This window comes from Martes martes (genome assembly GCF_963455335.1).
Source record: "Martes martes genome assembly, chromosome: 12".
Lineage (NCBI taxonomy): Eukaryota > Metazoa > Chordata > Mammalia > Carnivora > Mustelidae > Martes > Martes martes.
The window spans coordinates 63937090-63950888 of record NC_137900.1 but is presented as its reverse complement, the minus strand read 5'-3'; the positions used below and the strand labels follow the sequence as shown (position 1 = coordinate 63950888).

General features: G+C 43.4%; 1 protein-coding gene across 1 annotated transcript in view; it reads left to right on the top strand.

The window, feature by feature from the left end:
- Positions 1 to 13799, top strand: part of GABBR2 (gamma-aminobutyric acid type B receptor subunit 2) — a gene marked incomplete at its 5' end in the record, with an annotated part of 339283 nt that overhangs the window by 123335 nt on the left and 202149 nt on the right. Inside the window, one exon of the mRNA XM_080820587.1 lies at positions 12816 to 12986. Within this exon, the coding sequence (XP_080676713.1) occupies positions 12816 to 12986 (171 nt within the window). The remainder of the gene's footprint in view (positions 1 to 12815; positions 12987 to 13799) is intronic.

Below are 13799 nucleotides of genomic sequence, written 5' to 3'. Positions count from 1 at the left end.
TCTCTCCGTGTAAATGGCTTTGGTTTCCCATCTTTTGTGATATTCTGGGGCGTTCAAATGGAGTCCTGATGATAAATTGGACCAGGTGGCGGCTTCGACGGGCTGTGTGCGTTCTGGCCGGTGATGTGGGTGGTCATGTTTGCCGAGGAGAGCCTGGAATTACATAATCCCGGCGTTGGTGGCATTCTGATTTGATTCTGAGCAGGCGGCACGGGGCAGCAGATGAGTTTCGCCCAGCCCAGCTGTGGACTTGGGCTGGGAGCCTGGGCAAGTCCCTTGTCTTCTCTGGTCCCCCTACAGGTTAAAATGAGGAATTGGACAAGTTCAGGATGGCAGATACACAAATGATGGCGGTGCCCTTGCTTCCCCGTCCCATGCTAATTGCAGGTGTGACCTCATGCTCTTTACCAACTTAACCCACCTCTCTGGCTGCCACTGTCAACGTGCTCGTGATGTCACATGGGCTTAAGTCTATTTACCATCCCTGGTGTGGATGGTGACTCAGGAGTCATGATAGAAGCCAGGTGTCCAGTTAAGTTTAAAAATTTCAGGCAAATAAAGAATAGTCTTTCAGCACAAGTATGTCCCCAGTATTGCTAACTATGGCAACCCTCTTAAGCCATTTCTACTTGTACGGTTATTTCTCTTTTTTGAATGTAATTCATTTGATTGGAGAGGTCCGTCTACCCACTTTGTGGCCCTTCTGATAGTGCTTATTCTCCAGTGCCAGATAAGAGTCTAGCTCATGATATATTGTTTAAATGCATATTATGACTTAATTTAATGGAAAGTAACAGAGATTTGAGTAGGAGATTTTTATTTCTGAGGACTGTATATTCTTATAGGACTCCTTAATGAACCTGCAATCCAGTGTTTCCCAGACCTCCAAGACCCTTGGGTCTACCACTTGTATTGTTAACTGATTTAGTATTTTCCTTTAAATACACATATTCTTTTATTTAAATACCATGAATGGAAAATCTGTATCATTTTCTAAGAAGATGGTATAAAAGTATAAAAAAAGAAAATGTACCTATTGAGATATAAAATATTAATCTGGGGGGCGCCTGGGTGGCTCAGTGGGTTAAAGCCTCTGCCTTCGGCTCGGGTCATGATCCCGGGGTCCTGGGATCGAGCCCCGCGTCGGGCTCTCTGCTCGGCGGGGAGCCTGTTTCCTCCTCTCCCTCTGCCTGCCTCTCTGCCTACTTGTGATCTCTCTGTCGAATAAATAAATAAAATCTTTAAAAATAAAAAAAAATATTAATCTGGGGCTCAACTAAAACCACTAGGTTTGCCATCAGCAGACACTGACTTGTGCAAACCCCCTGCTGATTTGAGAATCCCTTCCACAACCCTCATAGATAGGTAATTCTTGAGCATCTCCTTGAATACTTCCAGTGATGGAGAACTCAGTACTTTATAAGATTTTGATTCCTTCTTGAATATCTCACTATTAAATATTTCTCCTGTATGTTGATCCACATCAGGCTCCCTGAGACAGTCATATATCAATTCTACTTTTCTCTCTGGGACCCCAAATACTAAGTTTGCTCCCTTTGCATTCACTCATACATTCATTTATCAATAAATAGTTGAATGCTTTTTCTGTGACAGCTGCTAGGAGAACTGATAGCAGGGAAGTCTCCCTGGAAGAGGTGGCCATGAGCAGGCCTGGACAGATGAGTAGGAGCTGGCCATGAGGAAATGGGAAGATCCAACAGATAGAAATGCTACATCCTCTTTCACTGCAAGCATCGAGGTGGGCCCCAGCACACCTTTCTCCCCCTATAGATGTGATCTCAACCCATTCACTAATTAGAGGTGCTAAATTGACATGAGAAGGCATGATTTTTGCAGTGTGGTAATTAAAAGGCAGTTGGCTTCACAGCTGTGATCACACGAGAGCACTTCTTACCCATAAAGACATCAGCTGAAAGCAAAGTGCAAAGGAGCTGAGGAAGCCAAAGAGGATTCTAATGTAATTTGCTAATTTCCTACATTTGTCACCTGTACAGCTAGGAGGGGGGAAATGGAACATTTTACCAGAAGTTTAAGAGAAAATTAAAGACATACATCCTAATTGTACACAATTAGACAAGCAATATAATCATTATTATTTTTTTAAATTAACAAGCCATTTAAAATTCACTCGATTAGGATTTAGAAGGGCTGATTGATTTAGAATTGTGTCTCTGCTTGGTGGCAGCCACGTCACAGCGAGCAAACCCATTCATTCACTGAAGCATCTCCTCTGTGAAATGGGTGTACTCCTCTCCCCTCTGCCTTCCTTGGGGTTGAGGTATTACTGAGAGGAAAAAGCTTTGAGTTAAGAGGCCTTTCATAAGGGTAAGAAACACCACTGAAGCCTCGTAATGTCTAAGTCTAGAAGTTGTGATCTGACATTAGCCATCATTCTCCTCGGATCCTGAGACGGGAGTGGGGTGGGGTGAGTCACCCTGGATTACAGAGAGGAGACGGATCCCAACAGGCAGAGGAGGGTTCCGGGGCTGCATGGTGAACAGTGGGGCTGGCATTCAGCCCCAGCCGGTCCACACTGAGGCCCTGAGTCCCTACCTTATGGAACATACTGCTTTCTCAGCACTGTCTTGGTTTCGATGTCTCTCTATTTTACTCTGATCTCTGACTTAAATAAAAAGGAAAGAAAGGATTTGAGGAAGTAATATTTGTTTTCTAACTCCTTTATATAAAATAATGAGAGAAAAGCTGAGGCAGGGAAGGAGGAAGTAAAAATCACAAAAGGTTGTATCTAAAAGAGCAAAAAAAGTAAATTAGTTTACAATTTAATATTTACAAGTAAATAAAAGCTATTTCTTAAACTGGGTGATGGGCAGCTGGATATTGGTTTCATTACTACTCCTTAAACGAAACATAGATATTTCATATACTTACACAGTTAGACATAGCTTTTATATATATATAGCTTTTAAAAGTTTAAAAAGAAAAATAGGAAGAATTTTCTCTTAAATGATAAAATTTTATAAATACATATATATGTATATATGTGTATATATATATCCACACACACACATATGAGTTCTGTTTCATATAATTGAATTGGACCATCCTAGGGATTCAAAAGCATAATAAGCCAGTGATTCAGTATTATTGTTGTTTCTTTTAAGCAGATTTTATTTCTTCTTAATCTTTCTTTCTTTTAAATTGCCCTGGTTGCTTTCTTGTCTTCTACCGGGTACCTCCCCAAGAAACAGCTTTGAATATTGGAGAGAGAGCTACATGCCAAAAATGAAAGTCCCAAGGTCAAGCCCTAGCCTTGCTACTTGCTAATGGGTGACTTTGAGCAAGTCATTTAACCTCTCTGAGTTTCAGTTTTCTTATTTGGAGAATGAGAGTCATAAAGTCTACTCTACCAACATGGTGGGTTTTGGTGAAGATCAAAGTTAGAGTAAAGAAGTAAGCTTGTTTTAGACATTGTTCATTACAGATGAGAAGTATAGCAGTCTGCAGAATGAGCAAAGGCTCATGGAGTCTCCCTGCTCTGCCTGTTGCTGGCTGTGTGACCAAGGGCAAGTGACTTAACCTCTCTGAGCCTCAGTCTTCTCATCTGAAAAGTGCAGATCAGAGCAGGGTCTACCTCGTAGTGTCGTTTTACTCATTAGATGAGAATGTGAACGCTGAGCCCTTCATGCTGTGTTTGGCCCATGGCAGGTGCTCATCACACAATAACTTAAAGGAGCCAGACTACCTGAGCTCAAATCCCAGCTCCGCCCCTTACCAGCCGCTCCCGTCTCAGGCAGGTCCCCACACCTCCCTATGCCTCAGTTATTCAGTGAGAAACAAAGACAATGATGCTTCCTCTACCTCCCTCACAAACTGTTTCGAGCTTCCCAGAAGAACACGGCATCAAGGTGGGTAGTGAAAGCCGAGCTGCTCTGCCCCTCTGAGTGATTCCAGACCTAAGCTCATCAACAGGAAGGAGAAATGATCGTTTTCCAAGTGGCTCCAGCCCGGGCTCTCGGGCTGAAAAGCCTTCCAACCTTAGAGCAAGTCTCTGCATGACGCCCCAGCGGGCCTTTTGTGGGAATAGGGCTGCAAAAACACCCCAAGGCCAGGCATTCCTTTCCCCTCGTTAACTCGGGAAATGCTTTGCGGCCGCCCCACAGCACATTACTCTCGTGGGCCTCTGTGGAGAGGCACGCTGTGTCCAAACAGTTTCTCGCCAGGGCTCGGGTGCAGCAGCGACCTGGCGAGGACCTGAAGCGGGCCCGAGTTCCCAATGCCCCCAGCCCAGCGCCTTTGTATACGTCCTGGCACTGGCCACAAACAGGGTTTTGTCAGAAGCTTCCTGAGAAAGTTGCATTCCATTCATCTCGGCTGAAAGGGACCCGAGATGACAAATACTTCCCTCATTTAATTACAGAAACAGTCAGCAAACCCATGGAAAAAGATTAAAGGGAGCAGAGAAAAGAGCAGGGCTCCATCATATTCCCGCGCCACCCACCCCCCCCCCCCCCCCCCGCCGCCCCACTCTGGCCCGGGTCTCTCACCTAGGATTTAGCAATGAGGGCCTCTCTTGGTCCTACTTCCCACCTGAAAAATGCCATCGCTCCCCAGGAAAGTTAAACTCAGATGCCCCAAATCAGGGAAAGAATGAATTGCATTTAGGCAAGAATTCATCAGTGGCTTGGAATTTAATAAAGATCCCGAAGTTGGGAGGTGTGTTTACATTTTTCATCTGGGCTTACATCTGCAAAGAGAAATGAGACACAAAGGCAATTATATGAATAAATCAGAGCCGACGAAACACATACCCACACAAAGCTAACAGACTTCTTCATCATTTTCCTCAACCATTGGAGAGAAGAGCCGAATTGTGTGGTTGCAAGGAACCTTCGAAATCCTTCGTCCATGATCATATTCAGAGGTGAGGAAAACAGACACCTAGAAGAAATGATGCCCTTGTTCTCACAGTCATAGAGACAGGCTTAATGAAGCCCATTTTCCCCTGCTCCCCAAAGTGGCCTCATAGTGGCCTCAGCTTAATGTTAAAGTGATTTGCCTTTCCAGATGCAGACCCTAAACCTCACAAAATATTTCATGCCAGGCTGGAAATCCCCTCCCAGAGAGAGATGCTGACAACTCTCTCCCCACTTCAATCTGCTGGTTAAGGTGAGTCCCTCAGAATCCCCCAGGACTAGCCATGCCCACCATGGAAATGTGCTGTGTGTGAGAGATTCTGGAAGCCTTGGAATCAGCTGCCTCACGGCTGTGCTACAGGGTCTCAGAAGAAGGAACAAGTCCCCAGATCATTGCCCCATCTCAGCTGGGACTGGCTCTTCAGAGCTGAATGAAGAAAGAGAACAAGATATGAAGTTAAAAGGCCAATTTTGTCACTCCTGTACTGACCTTGCACAACTACATTGCCTTTCTTTTCCATGGTTTCTTCAGCTGTAAAATGGACAGTGATTCTTACCTCAAGGGACCGAGCGGCTCTAAGACCAACTCACATTCTAGATGTTTGGCAGCTTCAATGATTTTAAATAGATGGAGCTAGATTGATAAAATCCTACAAAACTTTGCCTCCTGGCACTCTGAACACTGCCTAATAAGACAATAATCATTGTGAAAAATAATAGACTTCTCCCTCTCTCTCCCACAATCGGAGTTAGGGACCCAGGGCTTTAGCAATCAGAACATTGGATAGCTACACCTTTACTCATAGTTGCTGACCTTTGAAGCAACCAAGATGCTTTCTTCTCTTCACTTTCATCTCTCTTTGCAAATTCAAAGAGACCTATACATTCCTAGGAAAAGCTGAATAGGAAGAAGACAGGAGGACACTAGGAGTGCATTGCATCCTGGGAGGCAGAAACCTCACAAGTAAAATTTTATGGGCAAGAAAGAAAAACCTTGGCAGCAATGTGTGATGGAAATGTAATGTACTGTGTTGATTCAGAGCATCAGAAAATTAGGCACTGAGGACAAAGATGTCACTCATTAGCATAGAACAGCAAAAAGTGAGAGCCTTCTGGACACTAAAGACTGTGCTCAAATATTTTTCTGGGAAAAATATTCAATTATAATGTAAAAAGACAGAAAATGGGTCACAGGCAATCCATGCATTGTGTTATTTGATAAGCCAACTCTGAAAAGACCTGCCTTGCTTTTGACAATGAGTACACTGGAAACAGCTGACATTCAGCCTTTGAAAAAGTATTGCAAAAATAATCAAAGGTGCATCATACCCACAAGAAGCAGAGGAAGAGTCCACCTCTGAAAATGATCTATTGAAGAATAAAGAAGAAAACTTCAGAAAAACATTTAGCATCCTCAGTCATATGCAGAAAAAAAACAGGGTCTCCCTGGACTAGCCTGAGATAAGACAACAGGGTAAGAAAGGAGTGAGATCCTAAACAACTTTTAGGATATGGAAAATCTCAGTAGCGTCATGAAATTATGTTAGGGAGAGTAAAACTTAAAAGTGAGGCTGTTGAAAAGCAGATCAACAAACTCATAGATCAAAGAACCTCAAAGGCTAAGGGCTGCAAAGTCAAATAATAATGAAGTGCCACCATGTCCCAGAAAGATCGGCAAAAAGTAGGAAAGGAGATAATACCAATTATTGGCCAGGATATGAGGAAGAAAGAACTTGTGCCCTGCTGTTGGGACCATGAGTAACCCAGCCGCTTTACCAGAAATGAGCGAAACTAAATATGCACACCTTCCATAATAAAAGATATGGAATAGAATGAGATGCTCTTATGAGCTGTAGAGGACAAGGAACCAGAGATGAAATCATGGAAAGAACTATGATCGATACGGAATTGAAGAATGAAAAGACAGGGGGCGCCTGGGTGGCTCAGTGGATTAAAGCCTCTGCCTTCAGCTCAGGTCATGATCCCAGGGTCCTGGGATCGAGCCCCGCATCAGGCTCTCTGCTCAGTGGGAAGCCTGCTTCCTCCTCTCTCTCTCTGTCTCTGCCTGCCTCTCTGCCTACTTGTGATCTCTGTCTGCCAAATAAATAAAATCTTTAAAAATAAAAAGAAAAGAATGAAAAGACAGCATCTAACTAATGAGGCTCTCCAGAGCAAAGACAAGAATATATATGAATATAATAAAATCAATACAGTATTACATATAATACTACATTTATATTATATATGCATAGAAATATTTTTCTGAGTTGAAAATCTTGAAGGTATAGATTAAAGGACTCCCAGTGTCTCAGATAAAATCAAGAGTGTCATACCAAGATCTAGCTTGGCAAATGGTTCGAAATCTAAGAATAAAGAAAAAACCTTCTTCGGGGATCCAGGCAGAGGACATCAGATACCTACAAATGAACAAGTGTCAAACTGGCCCCAGATTTCTCCTCTGCATCCCTTTGTAGTTTCAAAGGGGGGAAATGCAGCCCAAGAATTTTATACCCAGCTAAATTCTAACCATGTGTCAAGGCAACAGAAGGTCATCATCCTCAGCAAGATTTCAACCATTTGCCCTTCTTCAGAATAGTAAAAGACACCCCAGCAGTTTGAAACAAGAAGCCAGATTAATATACCCAGAATAGAGAAGAGTAGACATACAGTGTGAGCATAAAAAGAACAAGAGGAAACAAACAGGAGGCATACAAAGAGAGCAAGACTACCAGAGCGCCTGGGTGGCTCAGTCGGTGAAGCCTCTGACTCTTGATTTCTACTCAAGTCATGATCTCAGGATTGTGAGAGAGAGCCCTGAGTCGAGCTCCATGCTGGGCCTAGAGCCTGCTTAAGATTCTCTCTCTCCTTCTCCCTCTGCCCCTCTCCACGGCCTCCCCTCTCTCCCTCTCAAAAAAAAAAAAAAAAAAAAAAAAAAGATTGCCAACAAGTACAAGATCAAGTACTTACTACAGCAATAAGCTTACATGCTTTAAAATCCATGTGCTCTTTTCAAGAAATATACTTTAAAACAATCTTAATAGAATGCAAATAAAAGGAGGATCAGCTCTATGACAGGCAAATACAAGTAGAAATAAAGTAAAGATTTCAATATTAATGTCAAGCATGTTATAATATAAACCAAAAAGTAATAAAATGACCAAAAAAGTAATAAAATGACAGGGTTTGGTTTTTTTTTTACTTTGATAAATATTTTAATTCTCAGTTCATGGAATGATTATTAAGTGCCTACTCTTGGGACCAGGCAAGGGTATACATTCTTAAGAAATAAAAATGTAATTGTAATGAACATTTATGCTCAAAGTAATATAAAATCAAAGCAGATAAAAACTGTAGAAATAGATGGAGAAATTGTCAGAGACGGTGGAGAAAAATTGAACAAGGCTTCCAGTCTTTGACAGATCAAGTAAACAGAAAAATGGAACATGTGATACTCGGTTACTTTTTTTTAAAAAAATATTTTATTTATTTATTTGACACAGAGAGATCACAAGCAGGCAGAGAGACAGAGAGAGGGGGAAGCAGGCTCCCTGCTGAGCAGAGAGCCCGATGTGGGGCTCAATCCCAGGACCCTGAGACCATGACCTGAGCCGAAGGCAGACGCTTTAACCCACTGAGCCACCCAGGCGCCCCCTCAGTCATTCTGGTTGGTTATACCTGTTATACATAAGAAACCTGATGAAGACTTTCATAGCTTACAACTTGAGACTGCATTTCTTTTCTGGCCACCGTGGAACTTTCACAAAAATTGATTGTAGAATAGGCCACAAAGAAAATCTCGATAAATTCCAAAAGCAGACACACTCCATGCCAAATTCTCCAAACAGGGCAATAAAACCAGAAATGGTAACGAAACTATAAAATTTTAAAAGTACTCTCTGAAATAAATCCTTGGTTAGGGATTAACTCCGAGCCTCAATAACTCAGAGCCTCAATCATAGCGTGTTTGGAAATGAACTTGGTTGTGTGAAAGAAGGAAGGAGAGCCCAGAAAGCTTGGGCATCACAGTTCTGGCCGTGAAGCAGCAGGCCTGGTGTTTCCAGATGATGAGGGACTGGGCGAGGGAGGGAGGGCTAGCCAGCACATAGGAAGCAGGTGGGCAGCCTTCAAGGGGAGAAAGAACACAGGTGTTGGAGTCCTGTAGACCCACCTTTGGAGTCCTGCTTCTACCTCTTACTGGCTATGGCAAATATCTCGATGTCTCCCATTTCTAGGTTTTAGCCTGCTTATTCGGAACGAGGGATGTTGAGCTGTATTTGTGGTTCTCAGCCCTCCCTGTGTATCGTTATCACCTGCCAAATATTTTTTAATAATCCTGAGTCCTGGCCTCTAGACGCAGAGATTACGTTTCGGTTGGTTTGGTGTGGGACCAAGGCATTGTATTTTTTTTAAATCTCCCCAAGTGATTCTGCCATGCAGCCAGGAGAGATGATCCCAGAGCTAGATGACTTCTCAGGTTCCTCCAGTTCTGAAAGTCAGCAGTGCTCCTAGTTCCCTGCAGCCTTTGCCCACAGAAGAAAGTTTGAGGAGGTTAAAGCCAGAGGGAAGGTAACACCAAGCCATCTAATCAAAATGAGCATTATCTCAAATGGGGCAGAAAATACTGGTGCCAGTTAATATTTTGCACCCAACATGATTTAGACCGGGGGCATGGATTGTACTCCAAGCCCATTGTAAACACAATGGGCCATTTATTCACTGAACAGTAACCACTGTAATTACCTACAGGGCAAACATATGAGGTTGTTCAAGCAACAATTAATTGTGGACCTGGAACTGATAGGACAATAGTGATCAAGTAGTAACCAGAGTGTGATTCAGAAATCACATCAGAAAACCAATATTTCCCAAATTGTGTCAGATAAGCATCTGGGGGGACGGGATGGCACATATACCATCCAAGGTCCTGGAAGACTTACTCCCTGATTTTTCTAACAGCTCCCTCTTTCTCTTCTCCTGTCCGTGGGAGGCTTGATGTGTTGCTTTAATTTTGAGAGAAGAGTCACAGATGCTACATCCAAGGGGACTGTACAGAGCATCTACTTCTTGTCCTCATTCTGGGACCCCAGTATCACCTGCAGGCAGGGGTGCTGACCTTGTTTGGGTCACAGGACCCTCCTGATGAACCTGATGGAAACTGTGGATCCTCTTTTCAAAAAAAATGGGCACACCTATAGGCACATACCTGCCCACACGACTTTTTTCATATAATTTTTGAGGAGCTCACGGATACATTGGAGCTCCTCTGTATTCTCACTAGGTCATAGTCCAGCCTCCTTTTGCATACCTCCAGATTCAGGGATCTCACTACTTGCATTGCTGGACAACTCTGAATGCAAGAATTCCTCGGTGTGTCCAGCTGAGCGTTTCCTCTCTGTGTGTTCTTCTTCCCATTGCTCCTTCTATGCAGAGTTTTTCTAAACAGTCATTCTACCCTTGGCCGTTAGCAGTCTTGGGATGATGTCCCTCTTTCTATGAGGATCTTGGGAACTGGTTCCTACAGGTACTCTTTAGTTCCAAGTGACAGCTGATGGGATATTTTGTGTTCCTCTCCAGCAGATGGGATGTGGTGAGGTTGCTGATTGCACCCAAGAGATGCGGGGATCCTAGGTCTTGGTTGTCTACGCTCTGAGCCAGACCAGGAAGAGGGACACGGTCCCTTCTGCCTCACTCTGTGAAAGTGTTAGGGAGGAGAAGGAGCACTTCCTTGGGTGACAGGAAAGGCAGTAAAAAATATCTTCACTGGGGCCTGAGGACACCCGTATATTATTTCCCTGGATGCTGGAATTGGACTCTGGGATGTATTAGGTCTAGAGCTGCTGCTGGGACAGCAAGGGCTCAGGGAGAAAGCCTGTGAAGGCAGAGTGAGCTTGCTTCAGCCCTCTCTGGGTCAGGGGTTTACATGAAATAAAAGAAGGAAGGAGGGGCGCCTGGGTGGCTCAGTGGGTTGCGCCTCTGCCTTTGGCTTGGGTTGTCATCTCGGGGTCCTGGGATCGAGCCCCACATCAGGCCCTCTGCTCGGCGGGGAGCCTGCTTCCCCTCCCCCCCCCCCCCCGCCGCCTGCCTCTCTGCCTACTTGTGATCTCTCTCTCTCTGTCAAATAAATAAATTAAATTAAATAAACTAAAAAAAAAACACACATAAAACTTAAAAAAAACAAAAGGAGGGAAAAAGGAGGAGAAGAAGGAGGGTGGCAGGTTGGGAGGAAGAAAGAGAGGAACAGAGGGAAGGAAGTTGGGAGATGACTGAAAGAAAGAAACTATGGAGGAATGATTTAATAGTCTCAATGAGGGAAAAGCCTTTCTAAATACAACACAAAACCCGAGGACATAAAAGGGAAAAAAATTGGTAAGTTCAACCGCATAAAATCTCTATGGCAGAAGATGTTATAAGAAACATGAAAAGAAAAAAAGGCAGACTTGGGGGGAAATTAACAACTTCAATTGCAAAGGGCTAGTTTCGTTCATATAAAAGATCACTTCTACCAACTGATAAGAAAAAGACTAAGAGTCAAATTGGAAATCAGGTGAAGGATGTGAACGGTTTCCAGAACAAACTGCAGATTGCTCTTGAGCATAGGAAGAGGCATTCCCCGCTCATAATGTAAATGCAAATTAGAAGAGCAATAAGATACCATGTTGCTGCCGGCACACAGCCAAGATCAAACAGGGTGATAAGCACCTTCGGTGGGTGAGGCCGGGGGACAGGGAGAGCAGAGATCAGAGGAAATGCTACAGAGAAGGTGACATTTAAGCTGGGCCTTGGAAGACAGATAATTAAAATCCGATTTAGCAACTTACTGGCACTTGAAAGAAAGAGAAGGAATAATGAAGGGGAAGATAGACAGATTTGACTACTGAGTGTCAATTAAAACACACACACACACACACAATGTAAAAGCAAACAAACTGGGATATTTGCAGTAACTCCAATAGTCTGAGTTTGGATGCTGTACTTAAAAAAAAAGTCTTCATTAGACTCAGTCAGAAAAGCGTTAGAATACCACTCAAAAAATAAACAAAGGACCTGAAAAAACAACTTCTAAAATAGAACATACTACTAGTTACGATCCCATGGAAATAAGCTCAACATTATGCATAACCCATGAATGCAATATGATTCATTTTTTTAGTGATAAACCATTATAAAATTATAGAGAGACATGTTTTATTTCTCTCTGTTGGTAAGACTGTGGTGACATTGGCCCTCTAATTATACCTGGCTAGTGGGTGTGTAAATTGACATAATTTGGGGAGGGGGGATAAATATTAAGTCTTCAAAACCTCATCTCCTTTATGTGGGAGATTTTATATCACGGACTCTATCCTACAGAAATAGCCTAAAATGTAGAAAAAAGATGGTTTGCACAAAGACGCTTTTAGAATAACATGACAATAATGACAAATTGCAAACAGTCTAAATGCCCCCAAATTAGAGATGATTCAGTAAATTATGGTACGTTCCTATGCTGGAGTATTACACAGCTATTAAAATGTTTGCAAGGAGTTTCTTTTTAACAAGATGGTTTCAAGCCTTGTGGGATAGTGTTAAGGAAGGGGTTCAATTGTGTACATAGAGTGATTTCAAAAATCTCTTTCTTAAAAAAATCACTGTGCATGGAAAAAGGACCAGAAGGAAATAAACTGCATCAATGGTGGTTCATTGGCGAGGAGTAAATGATTGGTCCACATTGTTCCTTCTTTCTCCTTATTTGGCATTTTTGAAAACCTTCTCTTCAATTATAATGTATCGCTTTCCCAACAAAAAGGCTTTAACAAAATGCCTTGCTCCATGTGTTTGCTCCCCGCATCTCGCTCAGGATCTCTGTTTCATTGGGGTAGGTCCTGGGTGCACAGCCGAGAAATGCACCAATAAAGGTGATGTCTCTTTTGTGTTTTCCAGCTTTCCTTTGCCGCAACCACACCTGTCCTAGCTGATAAGAAAAAATACCCGTACTTCTTTCGGACTGTCCCATCAGATAACGCGGTGAACCCAGCCATCCTGAAGTTGCTCAAGCATTACCAGTGGAAGCGAGTGGGCACGCTGACCCAAGACGTGCAGAGATTCTCTGAGGTATGTGTGCCGAGAGGACGTGTCCACACCGGACTGGCGGCTGCAGTCTCCTTCCAGGGGGCAGCGTGGCTTTAGCAGGGACGGGTAACGTCATAGGACCCTTACGCCTGCTTTTAGGAGCAGGCTCAGAGCTGAAACGCCAGGGACAAGAGAGAGCTAGTGGCTGAGGAATCTGGGCACGGGGCAGGTGAACCCATCCATCCCACGTAGCTCAGGAGTGAAGCCTTCCCTTCTGTCATGCCTCCCGGCTAAATCGTGCAGCTCATTCCCTGACTGCACCTGTAGGTCTGCTGTCCTCATTACTGACGCCCAGTGGACCCCCCCTCCCCCCAAATCATGATGAGCCACCAAGAACGTCTCTGCTGTGAGGCGAGTTTGGGGAGGGGCTGGCTTGGAACGAAGGCTCTGGTGTCACCGTGGACTGGTGGGTTTGTTGGGGGTTTTCTTTGGCAGTTCATTTTAATGGCTTACATGCATACATCATACACAGTGTTTCAGGGTTTATTTTGTTTTTGCCAAAAAAGAAAAAAAGTTGGGTATGGATAGTAAAAAAATATGTTCCTTTGCTCGATCCCTCTAAATCCCTCTTTCTCTCCCAAGTGAACCCTTGATTTCCGTTTACTGTTCATCTGCCCAGAACTTTCTCCGTATATTTGTTTAAGCCCAATGACTTCATACTGTATGTGTTGTTTTTCTCACTTCACTACAGATCATAGAGATCTTGATAGACCACATTCCTATTAATGGGTCATGGTGTTCTGTCAGACAGATAAGTGGTAATTTATTGGATGTGTCCAGCTTTTTGATATCACA